The sequence below is a fragment of the Colias philodice genome, chromosome 16, assembly GCF_061535455.1.
Source record: "Colias philodice isolate Cphi_HAF_F1 chromosome 16, ilColPhil1 Martin Lab GWU primary, whole genome shotgun sequence".
Lineage (NCBI taxonomy): Eukaryota > Metazoa > Arthropoda > Insecta > Lepidoptera > Pieridae > Colias > Colias philodice.
In genome coordinates, this window is record NC_143101.1 from 4,586,161 (window position 1) to 4,613,899 (window position 27,739).

The window sequence follows — 27,739 nt, forward strand, 5'->3', positions numbered from 1 at the left end:
ATTGATATATACCAAGAACAAGAAGGGACCTAAAATTGACCCCTGTGGAACACCAATGTTAATTGACGCACCGCTAGAACGTTCTCCATTAACAACTACAGTCTGTATCCTATCATGCAGGTATGACGCTATGAGGTTCTGGGCTTTTCCTTTAATTCCATAGTGATTAAGTTTACGTAACAAAGTACAATGTTCAACGCAGTCAAATGCCTTGGAGAGGTCACAAAAAATCCCCAGAGCATTTTTTGAGTTTTCCCATGCTTTATATATATGTGTTAGAAGTGCAACTCCAGCATCTGTGGTTGAGCGCCCCTTTGTGAAACCAAACTGTTTGGTGTGCAGTAAATTATTAGATGCAAAATGACTACTCAATTGGTTTAAAATTAACTTCTCGAATACCTTACTTAATGTTGGTAAAATAGAGATAGGTCTATAATTGTTACAGTCTTCTTGATCGCCCTTCTTAAATAGAGGTATAACTTTACTAAGCTTTAGTAAATTAGGAAATGTACCATAGTCACAACACTTATTAAATATGAAAGCTAAATTTTTCGCAATATTTTCTATTATATTATTAACTAGATTTACGGACATTCCCCAAAGATCACAAGTATTTTTTAGATTAAGCGTCTTAAAGGCAGTAACAATATCACTAGCAGTTACGTGTCGTAATTCAAATAATGTACTACACCCCGCAACATGGTCCCTCAAAAAGGTTTCTGCAAGTGCTGAAGACGAATTTAAACTATTAGTAATAGTAGCAGGGGCACTACTGAAGAATTCTTCAAAAGCAAGAGCAACATCAGCACTTTTGTCAATAACCCTGTCATTATTTACAAGTTTTATGGTATTACTTGATTTGCTTTTACCCATTTCACCATTAATAATTGACCAAACTGTTTTAACTTTATTATCAGAGTCGCGTATTTTTTCTTTGATATATAATCGCTTTGCAGTAAAACAAACTTTTTTAAAAATTTTTGAGTAATTTCTAACATAACTAAGAAAAGATGGGTCTTTATTATATTGCTTCATACCATATAATTCATAAAGAATGTTCCTGCACCTATGTATACTAGCTGTCGCCCATTTACTAAATGGTAAATCCTTGGTAATATTTAAAGATTTAACTTTAAATATTTTTTCAAATTCATTATGTACTAAATTAAAAAGATTATTAAACATTTCACAAGGACTATTAGGAAAGGATTGATCATTTAGTACGGGCAGGTTTTTATTAATATTATTCCTAAACTTATTAATGCCTTTTTTAGTTATAGGCCTAACATTAATCCTTTTAAATGTAGGTATGCAATCCCATTCAAAAACTACTTTCTGGCCACAGTGATCCGAAGTCAATGTATTGAGAATATTTTTCTCTAAACAGATGCAGTCACAGTATATATTATCAATACAGGTTGCAGAAGTAGTTGTTATTCGTGTGGGTTCGTTAAAAAGTTTATATAGATTAAATGACTGAAATAAATTAACAATTCGTGTAGCCGTTTGTGTTTGTAAGAGTAAATCAATATTAAAATCACCACATACTATAACTTTTTTTTTACTCCTGCCTAGACGCTTTAATATTTCTTCCATGACTGTCTCAAACATATTATAGTCACTGGAAGGGGGTCTATAAACGCAAACAATAATATAACGCTCCAGCTCCACACAGGACAGCTCAATGGTCCGTTCTACAGAAAGACTAACAATGTCAGTTCGTTCTTTACATTTTACACTATCATGTACAAAAATAACAGAACCTCCGTGAATAGCCTGTGTCCTAAAGTATATACTTTTTAATTTGTAATTTTCAATATTTGCTAACGACTGACATTGTTTAAGCCAATGTTCTGTTACACAAAATATTTTAATATTGTTATCATTCAGAAACAATTCTATTTCTAACAATTTGCTAGCCAAGCCTTGAATATTTTTTATTAACTATCATTCAATAATATTTTTATAAATAAATCATGTATATTGGTTTATTCTTGGTTATGGGTTCCAGAATATTATTATTGTTTGTTGTACCAAAATGTCCAGCGGTGTATTACAATATAACATACAAAGGTACTACGTTGAAATTCTTTTCTCATGTTGATTATTTTAATAATGCGACAACAACGTAGCGAAATATAATATTTTATTCCGAGCTCTCTTGATAAAACCGAATAGTTACGATAGAAAAATATTATTCCAGTCAGTTGTCCTTGGAATGCCGAACAAATATTTCAAATATTATTACAACGAGATTCAAATATCCTAAACTGCTTACTAAAAAGGGTCTCTACGTTTTGGGAATAAACACTAAATTGTATTGTACGTGTTCTGGCTTAGGTCTTTTAGGATGTAGTAGTTTATTGGTGGTTGTAAACTTTCCCGTCGCGGCATCTCCGCAATCTTTATGAAATAAAACAGTTTAGGAAGCCGCTACTAAACTCCATTAGATACTCTTTATTATCTATTTATGAACAAATTAAAATAGTTACGGAAATCTTGTCGCAGGGGAAACTACATACCTACGCGTAAGCTCGTATTGCTTTTCTAATCACTTGTTTTTTGTTGCAGGGCGCTGAAAGAATGTTCTAATATTATTTTAAATTATATTAAGGCTATAATGGTTTATTTAACATTATGGGAGAGTAGAAGTTATACTTAAATTCGAAATTTCTTTCATGTTCATAAAAAATATTTTTGAACATGAAAGAAATATAAGCTTTGTTTTTACAATATTCAAAAACAATCATATTTTTTCTGAAACTTTCATAGCACAAATACAAAAATTAGTAGACATAATGTGAAAGCACAGACAATATGCTTTCGTATCTAATACTTTTAAGATGATAGGAGGGAGACTATCTTAAATTAGTTTTGCACATGGAGGAGCACATGCGGTTGGGAAACTCAGTAATATTTTGGTTCATAATAATAGAAGCGACATGGGGAGTGTAGTGAAGGTATTTATTTGGTTTTTATTACTTTTTTACGGGCTCAAGGAGAATGTGTAGGCTGTTACGATCTAGCTTCTACGTTGGATGTCACAAAAATGGTGCTAAAATTTTTCTATTACTTCCTAATGAAGTTTTTATGGATATGCAAATTTATGTACTACATGCGTATGTCACTGGTGATAAAGCCCTTTTAATATTGAAGTAAATGGATGATCTTGTGATTCAGAGGAGTTTCTGGTTGTAATCAAACTGTTACTTGGACAGACAAAAATGCAGTTCAAGTATCTTCAATTTTTTTCGTAAAACCAACGTTAAAATATCTAACAATAACAATATTTATTTACGATAACGGTTTGTCAGAAAATCTATAGCTTTGATAAGTGTTAAAATAAAAGGATACTTGATACAAAGGCAATGGGTGGAAAGCGAGTGTTAGCGCTTGATAAGACAAAATGCTCTCTTGGGAATGAAATGGGTGCTGTCTCAGCCTGCCACTTTCTGATGATTATAATAAAATAAGCTAAAAATACACTGAAACAAATAGTGAAGTAAATGATAAAACTTCAAACAAATATTGTATTCGAAGGATGATTCATATACATATTTAGTTTAAATTATCAACTAAAATAACACATTTATTCATGTTTTATACCAATAAAAATAGCAAGACACGAAACGACACGAAATTATTTTATATTAAATAATTTCGTTTTAAATTACTTAACAAGACTACATCCACATCATATTAATTCATTGTGCAAACAATAGATAGAATCCTTGAACCCGTTTTATTATTCACAATATTATAAAAGACACGCGCACCAAAAAGAGCAAAACCTAAACACAATTTGAGAGAATTCTTAAAGAGCGAAGACGCTGAAAAAAGATAATTTTTCAGTTCGCCCGGGGCCCGCGTTTGTCTTTGCTATTGTGAACTTTTATTTCATTCACTTTTAAGAATTATTTTCACTTGTTTTTATCACCGGTAAATTTAAATGGACGCTCTGAGCGAACTCTTGCGGGCGGTAGTTGAAAATTTTGTGCTCAAACAAACTCTTTTGTGAAATCATTTCTCGCAACGTTTGTACTGACTTTGTAGCATATAATAAGGCTAAATTAAATATCTGGAATCCATTTGTGTATTTTTTATTTAATTTTTAAAGAAAAGTTTACATTTGCATGAGCGCAGTTATTAAAACATAATTTGATGCAATGATACAAAGTAAGCTTAAAACACCAAGGATTAACAGACAATATTAGACGCTACTATCATTAAAGTAAACATGTTTTAACGGCTGTAATAAAATATTATAACGTTGATAAATTGCTCGTTAAACGCGAAGACTTGTAGTCATGTCCTTTCATTAAGGAGTATTATAGATATATTCTTTGTAAACTATTTTTTTAGTATTTCATATTCAGAATGCATCATATCAAAGGGTATAGAGTTTCTAGATAACACAACAGTTTACATCGCATCGCTAACATTTCATAATTATACATAACTACAGAGCTTTGTAAACGCAAGTTCATAGTTTTCCGCTCGTAAATCGCAAGAATTCAACGCGCAGTTGCGTCGTAAGGAATAACAAGAATACGAATCCGAACTGACAGCTACAAACGATCCCGAATGAAGAAAGCAGACGCAATAAGTAAAAAGATGCAAGAAACATTACTAAGCTTAAAAATTTACACGCATAGTGAACGCTTGCTCATTCGTGAAGAGTTCGCGTCTCCAAAGCGATAGGACAGCGAGAACAAACAAGAGGCGATGATGGAACAACTGAAAAGGAACACTGAGGAGTCTCAAATCCAACAAACGTAAAAGAGATTACCTACGCTCCAACTGTTCTCAACTTGTATAAACAAAAAAGCTCAATTTGTCTGCTTTAAAACAAGGCAAAATTGCCATAGAGCGGGCAAAGACGGTCGGGGAATATTAAAAACCTTTTTAAAAAGACAACAAAGAGCGGGAGTGCAAGTTATTTGAATTTTTATTGTGACAGGCGACGGTGTGAGCGGCTCCAGTCGAATTCGCGTTTCGTATTAATCACAATAAGCTCGGATTGTGACTAATATTAATGCTGAACTTCATTTTGCGTTCACCAGACGATTGTATGGAACTGTAATATAATTATAATGGATAGACATTTTGAGTAGAAACATAATAACTAACTTGTGAAACAGAGATTTTTCATTTGGAATTAAGGCATTAAAGTAAAATATAGGTATTTAGCAATGTAGAAGTTAATATGTACATTGTACATAATATTATTTGAGTAGGGTTATTCACTATTCTACAGGTTAAAAAAACTCACTTACATTATCTTCGTTTATTATGTAGTTATATGCTTTCGAATAAGAATTTATAACATAGCTCCATTACCGCTTAGCATCAATCGTGAAGTCTCATTACCATTTCCAGCATCATAAATGCAGTAATATGCGCGGCTTACGTATTTTTGTGTTAAGTCCCCCCTCGCTTATTACACACAAATTGATATAAATTGAATTTTGAAGCCAACCGCCTACCGCCTCGCGGTCTGTGCGGCCCGAGTGAATACAAGATGTACCGGAAAACTGTGGAAGGGTTATTTGTCTGTAGGGCTGTGATTTACGAGTTTTCTTTTATGGTACAAGTTATAGTGCAATGTGAGACAATGTATGTGGATATTTACTTTCAATTATTTTATAAGTGAAATGGTTATTTTGGAAGAATTTGAAATGATAAAAGTAAATTCATACATACAGATAATTAAAATAATAAAGCTTGAATTACTGGTGGTATAAAATTGGTTAAAAATTAAATTAACATGAGATTTAGGGAATTACAGTATTTTGATAAATTAGTCAATTTTAAATTAAAATATGAATAAAACGACCATTAATGATTTAAACCTTCTTTCGAAAGTACTTTTGAAACTAAAACACACTTGAACTTACTTATGCTCACTCCTGGTAGTGCTTATTCCAACTGTATACATTTTAATTGTTATATTTATCGCAGTTCTCATCGGTGGCAGCCCTGGCGGAGTAATAGGAGCGATGATTTCTTGGCTTAAAGCGACCGTTTCATAACAACCAACTTTCAGCTACCCTCGTCACTTCGAGTTAAATTTGTTTGTACTAAACTCTCTAAATATTATTTACAGCTTCTTTTATCTTACTATAATTATAATTTGCCTGCAAATTAATTAAGATGTGAAATATGCATTACGAAACTTTGAAGTTTTCGTAGACAAGATTCGAATAAGTAAGAGAATAATTCAATTGGAAAACAATTCAAGATTAGTTACAAAAATATGTATCTACAATATACAATACAATATAGGATTTAAATTAGGGATGTAACGATACATGATTTTGCCGATACGATACCGATACCGATATTTGTAGTAATGTATCGGCGATACCGATACCGATACCGATATCTATGGCTTGGTAGAAAAATAAATAGTGAATTATGCATAAAAAGTTACCAACATTTAACAGAGACTCAACTGTTAATCGTATTCTTTTAAATAAAAATGCCAAATCAAAAAACAACAAAACCATTTATTTTAGTATTATTATTTTACAAAGTCAGTTAAACTTTAAGTAATACACATACAATCAGTACCTAATAAAAGTTTACTATTGGTAGAGTTTTTTCAGAAAACAAAAAGCGCACGCGCGGGCGGCCTCCCGCATCGTTCATTTGGCGCGGTTTTTTGAATTGTTTGATATCGGTATCGGTTGTTTTATTATCGGCGATACCGATATATCGGCTTGCCGATTATATCGGCCGATATATCGGTATCGGTATCGGTATCGTTACATCCCTAATTTAAATACTCTAAAGATTTATTTCGGGTCATGATCATCTTAGTGTCGAGCACCTTAAGTATGCTGGCATGCACTTGCCAAGAGTATTATCAATGTTTTTTAGACTGTGTGTGAGTCATTCCTATCTGCCCAGTGCACTTATGCGAACTATAGTTATACCCATTATTAAAAATAAAACCGGTGATGCTGCTGATCCCAGTAATTACAGACCAATATCCCTGGCAACGGTCATAGCAAAGGTGCTGGACAGTCTGCTCGATACATACATGGCCCCCAGGATTGACTTGCATGACGCGCAGTTTGGCTTTAGGCCTGGGCTGTCGACAGAAAGTGCCATTATGTGTTTAAAGCGGACTGTCCGGTACTATACGGATAGGAAGACGCCCGTTAATGCGTGCTTTTTGGATCTGTCCAAGGCTTTCGATCTTGTGCCTTATGACCAGCTGTGGGATAAGCTAAGAACTGAAACGAAAGTAGATTTTGAGGTCACGTCATTACTAAGATTCTGGTATGAGAACCAAGTAAACAATGTTAGGTGGGCAGGGACTATGTCCGAAGAATATAGATTGGAATGTGGGGTGAGGCAGGGGGGAATCACCTCCCCTCGCCTTTTCAATTTATATATAAACCAGCTGATTGTTGAGCTCAGCAATACTGGTGTCGGCTGTCATATTGACGGGGTTGCTATGAACAACATCAGTTATGCGGATGATATGGTCTTGCTGAGCCCATCAATCAGTGCATTAAGACGTTTGTTGAAGGTCTGTGAGAGCTATGCGGTGACTCAGGGGCTTAGGTATAATGTCACTAAGAGTGAATTACTTGTTTTCAACGGTGGTGGCAGTAGATACTTAAATGTGCCTTGCATCTCATTAGCAGGTACACCCTTGAAGCAAGTCACAAAGTTCAAGTATCTGGGCCACTGGGTCACTGAGGATCTGTGTGACGATTTAGATGTAGAGAGGGAGCGGAGGGCGCTGTCTGTTCGAAGCAATATGTTGGCCCGTAGGTTTGCGAGGTGTTCTTACGACGTCAAAATGACGCTTTTTCGAGCATACTGTCAGACTTTTTATACCTGCAGCCTTTGGGTCAAGTATACGCAGAAGGCATACAGCGCCCTGCGTGTACAATATAACAATGCCTTCAGGATGCTTGTGGGGCTGCCGCGTTATTGTAGCGCCTCTGGTATGTTTGCCGATGCTAGAGTGGACGATTTTTATGCCATAATTCGCAAACGATGCGCTTCTCTCCGGCACAGAACAGATACAAGCACCCACGGCATGTTGAGGGCATTTAGTGACCGGTGGGACTGCCCGATGCTTGGTCGATGGGTGAGACTGCACACACAGGTCGGCTCTAGATAGGTAGTTATTAATGCGTGTTTTTGTTCTGCGGCTGACTGACTGAAATGATTTTTATCAATTGTTATTTAATTAATTAGAAATAAATGTTTATTATATTTTAATTTATTGATTTTAAAATGGTAATTTTTCTATTTATATGTATCTAAATTTAATGTTTTTGGACATGATTTATATTAATTAATTAGAAATGAAGTATATTATATTTTAGTTTTTGTATTATAATTTTTGACATTGTTATAATAATGCATGTATTTTTGAGTTATTTTTGATTTTGTAAAATGATAGTTTTTGATTCATATGTACCTAAATTTATTTACTATGGACTTCATGTGTCTGCAAATAAAAATGATTATTATTATTTAAATATATATTCATGCATTATCATATAAGTGCTAAGAAGTAAGAAAAACCTAAATTATAAATTTTTAAAATTAATAATCATAATCGTCAAACTTCACAAAAGGCACCTCAAAGTTGGACCACGTGATCTAATTGCGGTTTAAAGTGAAGGCTAGTGCAAATGACTGGCTATAGTTCCAGTGTCCGCGATTCTATTGCATTACAGCGGGAAGCCAGCTTTTATTGTTCAATTTGACTTTATTTAACGCAATTCTGCCGGGAGGCATCCGCCCGCCCCCTGACTGCGAACAGATGAGGTCCCACTCCAATCCACTTAGCACGCGGCAAACCGGCAAGTAGGTGATCGCAATCTAACCACTAAAACTAGAAATACTGAGCATTCCCTGTGTGCCGCCGTAATGGCTGTTTCCACTGAACTCATCACTTTATCGACAACCATTCGACGCAAGGATACAGATGTCCTTTTAAATCTACATATATTTTCTGTAAATTCCGTTTCTTAATGATGTAAGAAATTGGTTTTGCATTTATGAGAAGTCTTGTGTTTATTAGGAGATATTTAATAACACTATTAAATATCATGAAGCAAATTAAAATGGAATAACTTGCATATCATAATATCTATACCGAGATTGCCCTCACGTTGTTACGAAAGCATAAAGCTCAATTGTATTAATTTTAACTCTAATCAATTTAATTAATATACAAAAACATGTTTCTCCTTCGCTAATTACTAGATTGAGTCGAGACAAGGAATTATGTGTTCGCCAGAGATCACCGCAGCAGTTATACATGGGATAAGTTAAGATTACGCGCACCTGCATACAAACTTGTCCTGAAGTTTCACTGACTAAATTTAATAAGGCACTACGCTTACACGCTCACCGCGTTTATTTTGGGTAATTTAGGATTCATATTAAGGCATTATGTATCTTAATAAACTTATTTTATTTACAAAACACTACAATGATTTGCAGTTCTATATAAATTATATCTAACAATAGCTGCGTTATTTTTATGTAAATAAACTGCCTAAACTTGTTATTTATAAGAAAACATCAACGTATTGTGTAGATTATCAACCCTCTAATTTAAATCCACTGACAAAAAGCAGTTTTCCATTAACCGGCTCTGTTTACAGGGAAATTCTTTTTCGTCAAACGAAAGGCGCTGAGACACCTCCTTGTTGAAGGGGCTAAAATTAAAATCATATCTCGGTAGTCGAGTCACGCGATACATTAACTTTGCCCCACCAATAAACCGCGCCCTTAAGAGCTTCATTCCGAATTAAAATTTGCCGGCTGATCTCTCGAGTGACGGCTGATGGATTACGAATTTCGCCATTCTGTTGTCTAATTTCATCTTACGCCTCTCGAAATTACGCTGTGTCATTTTTACCGTCAACATAAAACTAATTTAAATCATATCAAACGTACTGACGTTGATGTAGAACATTTATTAGCTAACTTCAATTGTGTTTAATTAAATTACGTATTTTAAAAGAAATTACTTGTATGTTATTGCGATCATTCTTCCTGAACTTTGGCATTAACAAAATAAATTATTTGTTCATATAACTTCACGTCAAACTAAACATGTAATTTGTTGCCGAGATTGGACTCGGCAACAAATTACAGCATTTGGATGTCATAAAGTCAAATGAACTGGGATAAAATAAACATAAAACAATGTTTAAGCTTATAGCAGAGTATGTGTATAATGTATGTTATAAATGAATGTAGCAATTATCTCTCTATATTTATTTAATTTCGTATTTACCTGTCTTTATCATAGAAATAAATAAAGATTGTAAAGATCATTGTAACATAATAATCATAACCATGAAAGTACCCATTATTTTACGTACTTAGAGCGGGGAAGGGGCGCAGTTTTAAAAATCATTTGTAGTTAAGTCTGCCCACTTTGTATTCAGCTGGTGTGGGCTCTGCGACGGGCATATTTTATATTTATTACCGTTAACGTTGACGTTCAATTGCATTTGCCTTTAATATGCATCCATGTTAGCGCGAATGGAATGGTGGATTATATGATAATCATATGGATGTCTTCACGAATGCGAATGAGGTGTTTAGTTTTCATGCTATATTTTCTGTTTAATCATTAATATGAGGATCTACTTTATCCTTTACCTACCTTTATCCTACCTTTATCTAATTTACAATATCCTCATTTTGTATTCCGAAAATTAAATGAAGAAGGAACTCAAATGAAAAAAGACAGTCTGTTGCGCCCCTTAAACATACCCAATAAAAGAGCGATTAATATCCAAAGCTAAATTGATCAACATTATTATCACATTTTATCGATATTATTTCCTTATGAAATTCTTCAATATTCGTATCGTTCGTCTTAACGAACGTCGATGGAATCAATCTGGACATAATGAGATGAGCAAACAATGACCCCTCATAATATCGATAGTCATGTTGGCACAAGAAATTTGCCGGAGTAATATCGGGGAAGCCCGCCGAGGGAATCGCCAATTTTAGGGTAAATCGAGGGAGATAATTATATTTGAAGTTAGTTATCGAGTAGAATCAACATACAATAAGCTGGGACAGGCTTGACGCTTCGGTGTGAGCGTCTGCGGACTGGAGATAACTCACATAGTTTGATATAAATTATTACAATACCTATATCTAAATGGCTATACACCAAAATATCTGAGTAAATAAATACACGACAGACAGACCGATAAACTCTTACACAGTTCTTTCATTGTTCTATTCTAAACAGACCTTGTTTTATGTCTACCTGTTTTATATTTTTTTGATAAGCTTTATAATATGTTATTAATTCACCATTCGATCGATATGATTAATAATTAACCAAAACATAAATCTAAACCCTAATTACCAACGTAACCACGATTAAGAATTAATAGCAAATCTAACCGACATTACGTAAATTAAACTCTAGTAGCTAAACAATCCCGAATTAGGTTAATATCATATCTAGGGAATCGCTTAATCACTTATGGGCTTCATTGCGAACAAATAATGATTTTAACACGACAGAAGGTAAGTCGATACGATGCCGTAGCAAGTTTAATTTGATGATAAGTAATTGAGAGGCGTTCCCTGGGGTGTTCCTTAGAAAATCAACACTAGTGTAATTAACGAATTCATTTATGGTTGTCGTGGGATCATTTCGGGCGAGCCTGTCGGCACCCTTTGATGTTGCGGTGACGGCGACGGATGACTTGAGTTTCCCCACACGGTGTACTAATTTAAATCGAGTTTAGTCGGATTAATGATCCGTAAGAGTGTTTCGGTAATCTAGCAGGAATTCATCTTTGTTTTATGAATGTTAGATTCTATTTTTCAATGCTAGAGTAAAATATTAAGTGATGTTAAAGTTGCATATTATAACACATATTTGCCTCTCTGAATTCCATCCCATTATACAATTATCAAAATAAATCTTCCAACAAAATGTTATATTAAAAAAAAAACCTAATACATTCATCAATCTTCAAGCTCATAAATCTATCACTAACTTTACAAAAGACTGCGGTGCTAAGGAGTCATTATTTTATGAAGAAATATGCATATTATTGACAAAGACTGGGCAAAGGGCTGCAGGTGGTCGGGGCTGGCTTGCGACAGCTAATTAAAATGCTAATCAACCGCGAGACAACGGAACGTTTAGCGTACGATAGGAAAATTTAAAAGCTTTTGTGTGTGACTTTGAAAATAGTGCATACGATATTTTATATCTTGGAAGGCAAATAAATGCACTATTTAAGAATAAATATAACTATCATTCAAGCATTCCAAGGAGTAGGAGTACCTAATATTTTGATAAATAAATGCATCTCTTCTTCTCTTATATAGGTAAAGTATGAATTCTATGAAACATATCAGTCAATAAAACACACAAAAGCATTTCATAGGATCAAATAAATTCATACAAACTGAAGTTCAAGTTAAACAAAGTAGGAGAACAAGTGTGTTCTTAAAACAATATTTTCGTATTTTATATAGTAAGAAACCCTTGCTTTAGATAATATTTAAAATTACCCCAACCCCGGAAGGTATGTTCGTTTTACATCACAAGCAGCTTCGGTAGAACGCTATATGAAAGTTTTCTATTAGTTCTACCTCGTTTCAAAGAAGCTCTTTTGTTCAATATCCAGATTGGCAGTTCGATTATCCGTGGATCTTGTAAAAAGGCATATAAAAATTAGTCTGTAATGTCGCAGACTACTTAAGCGCTCCGTGGGGAGGCGGAGCGTCTTGGAAAATTAAAATGTCAGAAATACGAGTCTGCTTAGCGCCCAAGAAAAATGATCGCTTATTACTACATTCCAACTTAATTAAGTTTGTTTCCACGATTTAGGATATTGTCTAGCAGATAGCGAACTTTTAATAATTGAGATTTACTTTTGAGATATTACCGGATTCATTGTTGGAAACAAATACTCGGTAAACAAACAATATTTTAATAAAAGTAATTTAAATGTTAAATTATTGGAGTTTATTTAATTAGTATCAAATTAATATGTAGTAGGTACCTATTTCTTAACAGTTGCAAATAGTAGTCTCGAGTGTAAAAGAAAAAAATGAGAATCGTGCGGTTTATAAAAGCAATGCCAGTTTCATGCTCCGGCAAAACATTTAGATTTATACGAAGCGAGGGATTGTCCCCGACGCGACCAACATTTACGTCCTCTTTATTATTTTTAAGTCTTTCCGAGTGTTCCCTTGTTTGAAACTTTCACCTTTCCCCCATTTGCGGGATGAAAGGTAATTTCTTTCCGTGTATTTTGAAATTAATTTTGCTTTGTCCGACCGCATGCCTCAGGACGAATTGTTAGCGGAAGAATGACAAAAGCTTTTAGTTATTAGAACCAAATGTTCCTTCAGTTTCTAAATATCCAGTGGTATTTTAACCGGGTTTGTTTTACAGAATGTGATATCTTACATAATTATAATTATTGAATGCATGCGTTATTTTTGACTCTATATAGTGTTTTTACTGTTCTGTGATATAGACGCTACGAGTTGCGCGGTTCACTGAACTAAACTAGGACAGATTTTTTTATATATAGGGACTATTCCGAAAATCAAACTACAATTAATACCAAAAAGTCTAGCTGTGGAATATAAAATACAGCAGGTGAGTGTAATTTCGGTTTGGTTTGAATAACGTAGTTTTGTAAAAACGAAATACAATTATCTACACGTGCGACACACAATAGTGTTATAAAATTGTCAATTCCAGTGTTTTACATCTTTGTTACTATCTAGTAAATTGTCAGAATTGAGTTATGATTTTAGTGAAATAGATGATCAAATTGTATTGGAAATTATTTTTTTCAGAAAGTTAAATTTTTTTATCTACTTACATAAAAATGTTTCACTAAGTCCTTTTCAATAAATTCATTTATTTTCCTTATTTCCAATAAGTACTTGATGAATGAAGCTACTCAATGAAACTTTTGCAGATTTGAAGTTTGAACAATAGTGGTTACAACGATATATTTTGAGGTGTAACTTTATATTTACTTTCATTGTCTCTTTGGTTTTTCAACAGGGTATGGTTTTGAAATTAAAGCACATACTTAGTTACTAAAATTCCTACAATGAACATCTAAGGTAGCAAGATAATTTGATAATATAGTGAATTTATTTCCTAATTATTATATTTTGAGTTTTAACTACAAAACATTTAGGCTATACCTACTGCAGAACTTCTTACTTTGACTGCAGATTTGTTTATGAAACTGTTCTCTTATAAATCCAGTGCTTATACTACAGACCTAGGTAAGTTAGTATAGGCGTTTCAGTCGAAATCATTGCATGCGATACGCGTAGTCACATATCGTACAGTTGGGATTTAAGGTGTCCCACAGGTCACACAAAGCTGATTGTGAATACTGAGCGAATACCGATGTATCTATATACAGTATACAATATGCTTGCTCCTTGGAGAATATGATTTTAATATTAATGTTAACGTACTTAGGTACACATCTTGTATGGATTAGGAAATCCTTGGCAAATCTGTTTGATGGGTTTGCGGGAAATAGTAGACATAGCGGTATACCTGACACAATAAAAGACTTGAAATATTACTTTTCAATGATTGTATATAATAAGTAGATAATCGTATGTATGGACGCGTAGGTAACTGTTATTATAAAATATGAGATGAGATAAGCAGAAAGCATTAATGCTAGGTACATATCCCTAAGTGAGAATCAACATTATAATAGAAAAATTTACTAATTTTAAATAAAACACAATAAATTTTATTGGATACTTATAATTCTTAACTAATATTTATGTAAATTGTATCTTGGTGTATCCTTAGCTATAATTGTATAGATATACTTATATTTATCATTGTTAATTTTCTACACCCTCAGGATTATAGCTGTAGCTCATGTTAACTATTTGGCAGTTAAAAGTACCCTAACAGTATCTTAATCTGTACAGGTTGCTGGGATCCGACGTCACAAAGCGAGGCAGCGACTTCAAAGCTTGCGGCGAACATCAAACGATGCAGATAAACCGCCTTGAATAAAACCTCCGAGAGCGTTTGATATCCGATTATTAGCGGGATCGAGCCCCACAAATAGATTGAAGATGGCACGTCTTAACAAATCGCTAAAAGCGTATCTTTCGTGGAATCTTTGCTACTTAAATATTAAGTAATTCTATTTATGCTATTTGGTATCGTGCTAAAAATAACATAAGAAAATTATAGGTTCCATTTCATGTAGTGTTCTATTATAGTTTCCATTAATAAATTTTAATTTTGTAATACATAAAAATCCATCTAAAGTACGATTTGAAGAAGCGTACACTCGCTAATCCCACAGATAAAACAAAACTAGAGGCGAGTAAAGTGCGCCAAACAATGACAAAGCCCGCTAAAACACCGTAGACTTACCGCTTAATCTCGACAATCAGCCGTGTCTGTTTCGTTCACAGTTAAATCTGGGCAGTGCAATACCGAGCTGAAGGCGAATACACACGGATGTGCGGACTGTGGACCGGATTACCGGCCGGCCGGTTGTGCCGATGGGTCGGTTCGTGACGCGGCACGCGCCGGAGCGATTAGCCCCGCTGCCCTGCTTGTGTCGATCACACCGGGTCATGCTCGGATGGGAATTTATGGATAAGTAGAAACAAATATTGATTTGTGCCACGACATTTAGGCTATTATTCGACTGTCTCCATGGTGTACTGTTGGTAATCAACACGTACTACTATGTTGTTTTTAATGGAGTGTAGATATTCATTATGATATTTGAAATATGTAGTTCCAAATATTTTTGTAAATAGTGTACCTACATAGTGTTAAACATGGTGTGTATTTCAGCAAAGTTTTCTTAGATCACCAGATTAATAGCTGTTATTTATAGTAGCTTTAAGAACTTAGGTAGGTAAGCGGTTGGAGAGGAATTGGAAGAAGATAAATCAGACTTGAAGGTCACGCGTATTCTTGGGGAATTAACACACATTGTGAGATGTTATTGCTTGAGAATACACGTAGCTGACAAGGAGATATTCATCAATTGAAGATGCGCCGTTGGAAGACTCATAGTGAAGATTGATGCGTCATGGTCCTGAAAGAATTTCCCTAATCGATACCTATAAATATATATTATTAGCCTATATCCAACTGCTCGATTTTTCGTGTATCTGTTTTTTTGATGAAATTGTTTTGAAATGAATGTTGTAGGATAGGTTCAGGATAGCGATAGGTTTCTGTAATCAATGACCATTTTGTAGAAAAATTGGCAGCAAGTACTTGCTGACAATTTTTTTTCAAGAAACCTATCGCTTATTCAATACATCCTCCCTCAACATTTATGAAAAATTAATTTTATCATAAAAACAGATACAGGCAGTATCAAGCAGTGGAATCTTGGGCTATGTGACCTGCATAATGCATATGTAGTGTTGATATTGTGTTTAATATTGTTTCCATGTTTACTAATATTTTCATTAGGTACTTACCTGTATTTTTTATATTTCTCACTGTTTTTAATTAAAATTTTATTTCTTCCCAGGTGCCAACCACACTTCATACCAAAGAACACGAAGAAAAGAATATGAAGACACAATATATCAATATGTACTAATTTTAAGAAACTGATAATATAAAAAGTATCGACAAAAATGTTTTTACGGTATCTCACAAAATATATCTTTTGATTGTCAAGTTTTTTGCTACTATTTTCCTTTGATGTCATGTTAAACCTGAAAGTGATGAATTAAATATATTGTACGAAACGAAAACTCTTTTATTTACTGTTCCAGCTTAAGTACTTACTACAAGAATGATTTTTTTTAATACATTATAATTTATTTCATCAGAAAACTGTTTTAATATCAGCATTACTCTATTAGGTATAATATAGATTTACTAGTATATATGTATATTGTGATTACCAAACTAAAATTTGCAGCAATTATACACATATTTTTATAGTCCGTTTTCTTATGGGAAAAGGTATACATTTTTGAGTAAAGCAATGCCATTTGGTACGAATGTTGTACTCGTCCACCTAAGCCCAAATCGCCCGGTAGCCAGTCTTTACTCCCCTGCAGAAAGGAGGGAGGGGGGGTTATAGAATAGAGCGCCCGGCGCTCCGAAAAACAATTCTGGCGGAGCCATTTGGACCTTTGAGTCGAGTTTGGTATCGTTTTCAGGTAACTAGATGACGCTTGATTCATTCCCCATACCAGTTTTTTAGGTTTCCCTAGCAAAATATGTCACAATCCTTAAAATAATAAACTTTTGGTAGTGGCAAAATCCAAACAAACCAGTATATTTTCATATTTTTGTATGAAACCTGGTTTATAAAAAAATACTGTCTGAAAGGCCATTTAATGCAGATTATAAAAACATTAACAAGTAATATATATTTTACCGTTGTCAATGTAAAATTAATTATAGAAAGTATAGTAACGCTCGTTAGCGCAGCATAGGGGACGGCTAATAGACCCGAAAAATAAGCGATACTAACAAACAAAAACCAGCCAAGTGCGAGTCTGACTTGTTCATCGAGTGTTTCGTACTTATTTGTCCCATATCATGTTAACTTGTCTGGTAGAACCTCGTTAACTGATACACACACACTTTCGTCTTTATAATATTAGTGTGATTTTAAATCATCTTTAAATTATAAATGAAGTCAGGTAACATTGTTAAAAATAAAGATATATAATAATAGAACGTTTTTGTATTAATAATAATTCATTTACATAATTCGGTACATTTGAGCTGGCGCATATTTAATCCGGAACTACAAGATTTCACGTACCAACATCTTATCAATTCAAAGCTTCTCTTTTCTTTTTATTACAGATGGGCAAGGAATATTTTGATTTTTTTTTAGGCCCCCAAATAATATATACACTATACACTATACAGCCTGTAAAACTGCCCTTGAGGTGTGTTGTTTAAGGGCAGCTTCTGTGGGAGGCAAATTTTCGATCTGCCTATCTGTGTTTGTTTAAAATTTGTTTGCAACTCTCATTTACTGTCACAGCGGGGTAAGATGTGAAAAACAAACATGTACTTGTAATACTTATAAAAAAATATAATTTCTGGATAAGAGCATCTTTAAAATATTGTGACCGTCCTTACGCTATCATGCATTGTAATAACAAACTTTTCAATTTCACTGTCTGTATATTTGCCACTGTGAAGTGTTTCAAATCCTCGTGTGACATTCGAATATGTCTTCCATACCTTAAATGCATGTGTACCTATAGTTCTTTTAGACCTTCTAGCTTTGGAACACACGGTATAGTAGTAGTAGCCAAAATAGTATTAATAAGAATTATTGTTTATAAGAACAGTCGAAAGATATGGCTAGTACAAAATATCATGTGTTCCAAAGCTAGAAGGTCTAAAAGAACTATAGGTACACATGCATTTAAGGTATGGAAGACATATTCGAATGTCACACGAGGATTTGAAACACTTCACAGTGGCAAATATACAGACAGTGAAATTGAAAAGTTTGTTATTACAATGCATGATAGCGTAAGGACGGTCACAATATTTTAAAGATGCTCTTATCCAGAAATTATATTTTTTTATAAGTATTACAAGTACATGTTTGTTTTTCACATCTTACCCCGCTGTGACAGTAAATGAGAGTTGCAAACAAATTTTAAACAAACACAGATAGGCAGATCGAAAATTTGCCTCCCACAGAAGCTGCCCTTAAACAACACACCTCAAGGGCAGTTTTACAGGCTGTATAGTGTATAGTGTATATATTATTTGGGGGCCTAAAAAAAATCAAAATATTCCTTGCCCATCTGTAATAAAAAGAAAAGAGAAGCTTTGAATTGATAAGATGTTGGTACGTGAAATCTTGTAGTTCCGGATTAAATATGCGCCAGCTCAAATCTACCGAATTATGTAATTGTGGAGGTGGTTGTCATTATTATTAATACAAAAACGTTCTATTATTATATATCTTTATTTTTAACAATGTTACCTGACTTCATTTATAATTTAAAGATGATTTAAAATCACCCTAATATTATAAAGACGAAAGTGTGTGTGTATCAGTTAACCAGGTTCTACCAGACAAGTTAACATGGTATGGGACAAATAAATACGAAACACTCGATGAACAAGGCAGACTAGCACTTGGCTGGTTTTTGTTTGTTAGTATCGCTTATTTTTCGGGTCTATTAGCCGCCCCCTATGCTGCGCTAACGAGCGTTACTATACTTCCTATAATTTATTTTACATTGAAAATGGTAAAATATATATTACATGTTAATGTTTTTATAATCTGCATTAAATGGCCTTTCAGAAAGTATTTTTTTATAAACCAGGTTTAATACAAAAATATAAAAATATACTGGTTTGTTTGGATTTTGCCACTGCCAAAAGTTCATTATTTTAAGGATTGTGACATATTTTGCTACGGAACCATAAAAAAACTGGTATGGGGGATGAATCAGGCATCATCTAGTTACCTGAAAACGATACCAAACTTGACTCAAAGGTCCAAATGGCTCCGCTAGAATTTATTTTCGGAGCGCCGGGCGCTCTTTTCTATAACCCCCCCTCCCTCCTTTCTGCAGGGGAGTAAAGACTGGCTACCGGGCGATTTGGGCTTAGGTGGACGAGTACAACATTCGTACCAAATGGCATTTCTTTACTCAAAAATGTATACCTTTCCATACAAGCATGCCCATAAGAAAACGGACTATTAGGAAATAACTATTGATTTATTGAATCAGTTCACATTTTAAGGGAAAATCAATAGTCATAAATTTTTAAATATATGTAACCAAACTTCATCTAAATCCGATCAGTCGTTGAGGCGTGAAAGAGAGAAGAAAGAATAAGTTTCGATTCAAACTATAGAGCTCCAAACCAAGCTTTCACATTTATGAACTAACTAGCTTTGCACCGCGGTTTAACCCGCATTGCTCCGCTCCTGTTAGTCTTAGCGTTATGACATATAACCTATAGCCTTCCTCGATAAATGAGCTAATACCGAAAGAATTTTTCAAATCGAACCAGTAGTTCCTGAGATTAGCGCGTTCAAACCAACAAACAAACAAACTCTTCAGCTTAGTATAGATTAACTTTGATGTCTACATCTTTCACTTTAAAGTTATTTTACACCTAACTATATAAAAAGTTTATCAAGTAAAATATCACACACATTAATTAGAACACAAAAAAGGGTAATCCAGGTAAAAATAAAAAGCGATTGATGAACTAAAAATGTTTAATGCAATAAACTAATAACTAAATGAAAAAGTACGCGTACTTCCACGCCCCACGAAGCATTAACAAAGTAAGAAAAATAATGAAGTGAAACAATTAAACTAATAAATATTTAATTCATATCTATTTACACTTGCTGAGAGGCAGCCATGTCTTAAAACTACAATCACCTTCCATACGAAAAATTACCTAAGATAATTTCACTTATAGGGCCTTTATTCCGTATACTATTTGAAGTTTGGAGACAATGCGTATTAATGAAAAAAGAAAAAAAATATATTTCCTATTATTTTTGGGAATGTCTAAACTTTCTAAACTCTGTATTTTCGATGTCACTCAAGAAAGATCTGCGTATTTTTTAAAATAACACAACTACTTTTACAGAGTGTAAAAACTTTAGACATGCCATATTGTAGTAAATAAATCCTTTAATAAATTAAGTTGATGTCCACTAATCAAAATGTTTTGAAGAGTTCAATTTTCATTGATACGCATTTAAATTCATCCATGCCATTAAATATAAAGTAAAATGAAATATCGAAAGCACAATTAACCCCAAATGTTAGTTATCATTACAATTTCTTCAAATTTACTTCGAAAAACATTTGAATCATTCACGTCATAAGGAACCAAGAGCTTTGTTAACTAAAGCATAAAAAGAAATCATAAATATCGATTAAAAAATCGTGAAATATTTAGTCTATATTTTCTGTTATCATATTATTTTGTCAATTCATAAATATGAGTGGAAAAGTACCGTAAACATAATTTTCCAATTATAAAGGCAGTTTTGTATTTCCAATAGGGAAAACATCAGTAACATCGTTGTAATATTTTGTACTTTTATAAGGCAGGTTTTCTTCAACATATTTGGTATACGTCCGAAATTCTATATATTGCTTATAGTTCTGTCTCAACAATGTATATGAAAACGAGAAGGATAGCATGAGATTTAATAATCTCGTTAAATTAAGTTGTTGTTTCCCATATTGTTTTTAATAAGGTATATTATGTTTTTCAGCATTCTTTATTTTATACAATTATTAGTTTCAATAAGTTATTTAACAGATTCTGTTATTGTCTTATATGTATGGAAAGTTAATTACATAGAAGATAGAACACTGCTAAAGCAGACGAAACGTTGGAACTAAATCGAAATTGCAATATGATAGGACAGGAAATTTTCCATACAGGCATTTTAGAATTTAATATAACGGAAAATCATCAAATTAGGACATAAGCGTTAATGAATATGAAGAACATATTTTTGTTTAATTTTTAATTTTTCTATAATATGTTGTATTACAAATATACTTAACAGGATACGGAACTTGATTTCCTTTCAGTGATGCTATATTTATTGCAGTTGTAAATATTATAAATAACCCAATTCATTTCAGTTAAATACATTTACCTAGCTGTTATATCAATCACTAGTACACCGTTAAATACTTCTCTATAAGGCCCTATTGTCTCAACAATGACTGAACTTAAATAGTAACTTTATTCTTAGCAACGGTTATAAGGACCGTCTATAGATTATTTACTCTGTACGACTCAAAAATTCATTTTAGCAATCATATAAAAATTCCCTATATCCGTAATTCCTATTGGTGTCATAGTGGCTCTTTCGATATAAATTTTACTTCGTTGATAGCGAGCCCGAGTTCTCTATCAATGTTTCTAAGTGAAATAGATAGCTGTAAACTAAATACGTCTTCAAAGCAATTATAAGTAATATGGTAGTGATGCTAAATTAGGTCATCGGCTTCTGGGGAAGCTCTGGGCGCGATTCTCGTAGTCATTTCTTCGGTAGTGGAAGCCGGATCTTCCCCGACCCCCACGTTCACTTTTCGCCGACGATCCAACGCAAGACTCGGCGCGTCTGTACCAACACTATTAGCTTCAGCCTCGTTCACTCCTCTAGAGGAGTTTTTAGCGTCATCGAGGCTGCTTATGATTGTGTTGTTGCGAATCAAATTGATATCGCTGTCAGATGTTTTTCTTCTGATCTCTTCGATTTGAATGCCAGCATCGGTCGTAGTATTTGTAGTCTTGTTTGAGTTGTTCATGTTATTTTCATCGGATGCGGCGATTGCTCTGTCTTCGTTGTCAAGTCCTGTAGTGTTGGTACCGGTGGCGTGCGTTTCCGTGGTGACACTGCGAGAGGTGATTACGTCACCCGTGTGAGTGGTATTTGTTTGAGCTGTGGACACGGAGGGTGAGGTCTGTGTGGTTGACTGTACTGTGTTCTGTACGGTTTGTGTGGTAGACTGTGTGGTTGGTGGTGTTGCTTGTGTTCCAGTTCCCGGGGCATCGTGATACGCAGTTCCACTCGCCAGAGCCGCTATACCAGCTAGCCCCATCATACCACCCATACCGTGGTGACTACGTAATAAAAGCTGTTGCAGTTGAGCTTGCTGTAGTATCACGGGCAACTCGTAGTGATGGAAGAAGTATAACATGGAATGCTGCGAACAAAAAATACATTTTATTTGTCAGAAATTAATAATTTTAAATTCTTACTTATGACATTCTAAAGGAATTTTTATTGCCCGATAATATGGTTCAAAGAGGACGTTTTATAGTGCGAGATCTTATCGTAGTTTGAGACACGTCGGTCGGTAGAAATGATTTCTTTTAGACAAATAAATGAGGGAATCGTGACAGTGGTGAGAGTACTCATTTTATTTATTTATTTGTGGGTCAGAGCACCCTCCCTTGGCGAGTTCTGACGTAAGTTTTAATTAAGAAACTTGTGACCGCTACGAGTAAACTTTTATTTCAAATTATATTTTCTGATCTCTGTATTTTTCTTCGCGTTTAACAAATGTAACGTTTCGAAATTAATCCTATTTATAACTTAATCTTGAATATAGACTACATTCTAACTTTTCTTATATTTATTAACCTCATAAAACGAGTAAGTAATAGATATAAAAAGTAAATGAATAGAACGTGGATAGTAGTTTTATGTTTGGAAAAAAAAGCTCGGAACGTGTTAATTAACATGACCTCTGAAATCGGCTCCCTGCTCATCGCCGTGGCAAACATAAAAATGATCAAACGTTTAAAAGGTATTTAATGGACAAAAATCGTGCCTTTTATGCGTCCCGTAAATCAGTTGCTTTGAGATTTACATCAACCCCTGTTATATTGCTACACGAATAAAAGCGAGGTTTATTTTTGAATCCGATGATTATAATAGCGATTCAGTTGAGTTTGCTTATCATATTTTGGGATAATTTTTAAAATGTCGAAGCATTAAATATGTCGGGATAAGCGCTTTAAAAGTACCTATAAGGAAAATTTGGTTACATTGTTTCTTTTTAAAAGCTTTTATGTATAAGATTCGGAGAATTGATCAAGTAGTAAGTAAATTGTATCTCAAATATTTTCTTACGACACATTCTCCATTTTCCGAGTGCAAGAACTAGGTACTCTTAAAAATACAAGGCGTGAAATATGAGATTGCACTTGAAAATTTTCCTGCAACCGAGTACTTAAGCCCTTAAAACGATTCCAAAGGTGACTAACTCGCCAACAACTGTCTACCAAATACTTTATGCATTTACATTCAACATTGTCTTAAAAACTTTTCAAACGGCGTGTTGATTATGACAAGAAGGTGGAGAATCCCGGCAAGAATAAAGTTATTTTGATTTAAAATGCTAAGAAAAATAGAGGTTCGAGAATTCGCTCGTCTCCCCGCTGAAGGAGGAAATATTTTTGTAAATCCCTTTTCATTTAGCTAATCTGATGTAACTCGAGACGAACATTTTTAGATGAATATTGTGTTAACGCAATTGATTAAGGTAGAGATAATATATTTCATTTATACAGTGTTGTGAAATATTAAAAATATATTATACTGTTTTTTTGCAGTTTTACTAAGATTTGTTTATAATTTAAATATACGTACAGGAAAAAAGTTTTCTTATCGTCTTTGCCTTTTCAAGGAATATAAGATTTAATAAAAAATACATATAACGTATCTAATAACGCAAACGAATACCGTCGGAAACTAATTTATATGAAATGTACTATTATTAATATAATCGTATAAGTTAATAAATATAACATTATATTGTTCTGTAAAATGAAGAAGAATAAAAGCGAAAAAACAGGTCAGATTTCATATATCACTATTATTTATCTACCATAAGTTTTGAAGAGAACCATTTCGAGACCGGAACGTAACTAATTAAGGATATAAAATATCAATGTCAAACAGGGTCTAATGTGCTAATACGTCGTATTACTGAACCGTAAGCCGCTGAAAGTGTTTGTATAAAGTTTAACTACAATTTGTGGCAGATCTAGAAGATTACCACACTTACAGAGATCCAGTAATGGCCGACCTTGTTGTTGACTTAGGACCACCTCGAAATTAACTAAAATCAACTATTGTAAGTTCGCATGAACACGAGTCTTGGATGCTTTAACGGCTCATTTAATTCATGTACGTATTGGGATTCGGTATTCGTTTATAATTATAGGAAAGGCTTATCATAGTTATTTATAATTCAATATTCATTTTTTTTAATCTACATAAAGTGAACTATCATAGTTACAAAGTAATTGTATTATTTAAAACGCGTAATAAAATTATACAACTCAACAACTTCTTTTTCGACAACCGTCATACCATTCATCGCAAATGTACACTCAATTTGCACTTCACTGCATTCGCTTAGCAAAATACAAAATTAACTTGGAATATTCACGCATTCAATAAAGCTTGCAGACTTTAAAATATAGCGAGCATCAAGTTGAAAGCAAATTTTACGATGCTCGTCGCGTCGCCGACCGGGAGCGGGCGACCTCATGAAATATGATTTTTATTAATAAGTTGACACGCTTGATGATTATAAGATAAGCCCCACTTTGCATTCCGCGGAGCCGCCTCGTTTTTCGACGTCTCCCACTGTAAGCCGACAGAGCCTCTCTCCACCGTAGGGCGTTTTGCTTTACGAAACGTACACTTAAATTATTTTAGCGTGTACGTTGTTTTAGTGGATGTGCATTGTCTTTTTAACTACTTTTATTGGGTTAAAACTAACAGTAACATTTGTTGTATATATTAGTACTTACTAATAAAAAAAAAATACTTAATCTCTTTAACGGTAAAGTACACCTTTAATTGAAATAATGGTTACTGTCGAAAAATTTATAGTTATTACAATTTAAATTGTACAACACGTGGAAAACAAAAGGTTAGTTTCCAATTTTTTAAGGAATCGGAGCTAAAATTTGCTAAATATAAGAATAAAAAATATTCCAAAATCGCACCAGATGCTAAATAAAAATACGCCTCAATTTTTTTAGATTTTTTTCTATTTTATGCAAAACTGTTAATGGATTTTACAGTGGAAAGTTTATCTACTTACCTACCTACCTACCTATATATAATTAAATAATTACTGTTTTGGCTTTGTTATTGTAAACTAATTGGTTTATCCTTCTAAGATTAAGTTGTTACAAATGTAACATGTAGATATGCTTTAAAGTCGATTCTAAGAAACCTGCCAAAGACAATGAGAATTAATTTCCAATTAGAGCATGCAATACAGTTTGAGACAGAATTAATTTGTTATTAATTAATATATTGCATCATCGAATTTGTTATTCAATTATGTATGAATTATTGAAAAATCTAGAACGAATTAAAATATGTATTCAGTAGTAGGGCTCTTGAATGTTGTGTGTTATTAGTAACTAGTCCGCCCCGGCTTCGCCCGTGGTACATAATATTTACGTTTTCTCTACATAAGAACCATCCTCGTACTTCAAGGAATATAATAAAAAAAGAATTATCGAAATCAGTTCAGCCGTTCTCGAGTTATGCGCTTACCAACACATTTTGCGATTCATTTTTATATATTAGTAATTATAAGAGAGTTGTTAAATAGCACAAATAATTCAAAGATTAGTTACTTGTATTGAATCATATAAATACTTTAGCCCTGACGAAAGATTATAATATACATAAATAGGTAAGTAAAAGGAATCGAAAATTGATAAGTTTCTTCACCTATCTTTCTTGTGAAGGATATTCATCACCCTTATTTGATAGTTCCTAATTTTGAATTCGTAAAATATGACTGTAAAAACAAACATATTCACATCTGTACCATCGTGCTCGTACATCGCACAGCAAACTTTAGCATCAAAAATAAAAGCAGTCCGGTACAACGAAATGAGTTTCGCAGATTTGTCGTGCATTTAGTAAGATCTCCTTTAAAGTGAATACAATATCTGTCATATGCACACGCGGGGGGTCACGTGGGGCGGGAGGGGGTCAGGGAGGGGGGGACTCACTCGGCGTGATATTAGCCCCCGTACGAACGGAAATTGACGCCCTCCGAGCGGAGACAACTGGACCCAACATCCCATATGAAATATAAGGACAAATTCCCGCTAATCATTTCCTGCTCATAACGAACTGTTATGATTGTTTATTATAGATCTAATTAGAGCCGGCTTCTTGGGACACTCGATATGGTGACAATTTGATCCGATAACGAGATAACTGTTTATAAATAGGATACGTGTTTGTTGGGGTATTTGAAATGATATCCATATTTGTAACGAATTAAACTATTCTATCCTTGACTGACTACATTTATTTAATAATAAGAATACAATTTTTGTACATTTTTAGAACCTTTATAGCTGAAATATTAATTGCGTAGATTATTTTTATGTACGATATGTGCATGTTTATTATCATATTAATTTCGAGTAATGCAAATACACACATTGAATGGATATGGCTTTTAATACAATAAGTATACTTCTTCACACAGGTTTAAAACCCAAATTTCATTCATATCAATCATTTCGTTGTTCCCTATTGAATAAAATACATAGCAGCATACATTACATTCACAATATTAGTGAGATATAACATTACAGTGAATATTTCGAGTTAAAATCCCCGTACATGCAATGTGAGCCCAACTGCCCTTCGCCCGTAGGCAATTCCATGACCCATTTAATGGTCCGCTGCTCCATTTCAGATTTACTTTAATAGTTACAGGGAATATGCATGGGGGATACCGCCTTTACGTGTACCACTAATTAAGAAACTCTTTGAGATACAGAAAACATAATATCATCTTGATAACCCGCAGAAAATGTTTGGATTTGAAGTATTATATTTGTTAAATTATTTGGATAGTGATTTCATTTCAAATATTATGTATGTTATATTTGCATGCACGAATTGCAATTAAACATCTACGAATACTACATTGTTCGAAAATATTTTGATGTGAGTAATTATGAATTAAAATAGCCAATCATTATTATCAATAAATTTATTTTAAAATTTTATATAGGTATATGTCTGAAGCGAAAGTCGCAGACGCTGCGACTTCCGTGTCTGTTATCAAATGTATTCTTTCAAATCTTTTCGTAGAGATTCCTAATGTGATTTATGATAGATCAAATAAATACAATATCTATCCCTAAATTTATTAATAA

The 27,739-nt window shown here is 33.6% G+C and overlaps 1 protein-coding gene across 4 annotated transcripts in view; it reads right to left on the reverse strand.

Moving 5' to 3' along the window:
* Positions 1 to 20,238: 20,238 nt before the first annotated feature.
* The window catches only part of LOC149481611 (membralin), an 81,670-nt gene continuing 74,169 nt past the window's right edge, over positions 20,239 to 27,739 (reverse strand). For all 4 annotated transcript variants that reach the window (XM_089705337.1, XM_089705335.1, XM_089705336.1 and 1 more), the window contains exon 11: positions 20,239 to 22,722. In XM_089705337.1, coding sequence (XP_089561463.1) covers positions 22,003 to 22,722 — 720 coding nt within the window. In that variant the 3' untranslated portion in view covers positions 20,239 to 22,002. The remainder of the gene's footprint in view (positions 22,723 to 27,739) is intronic.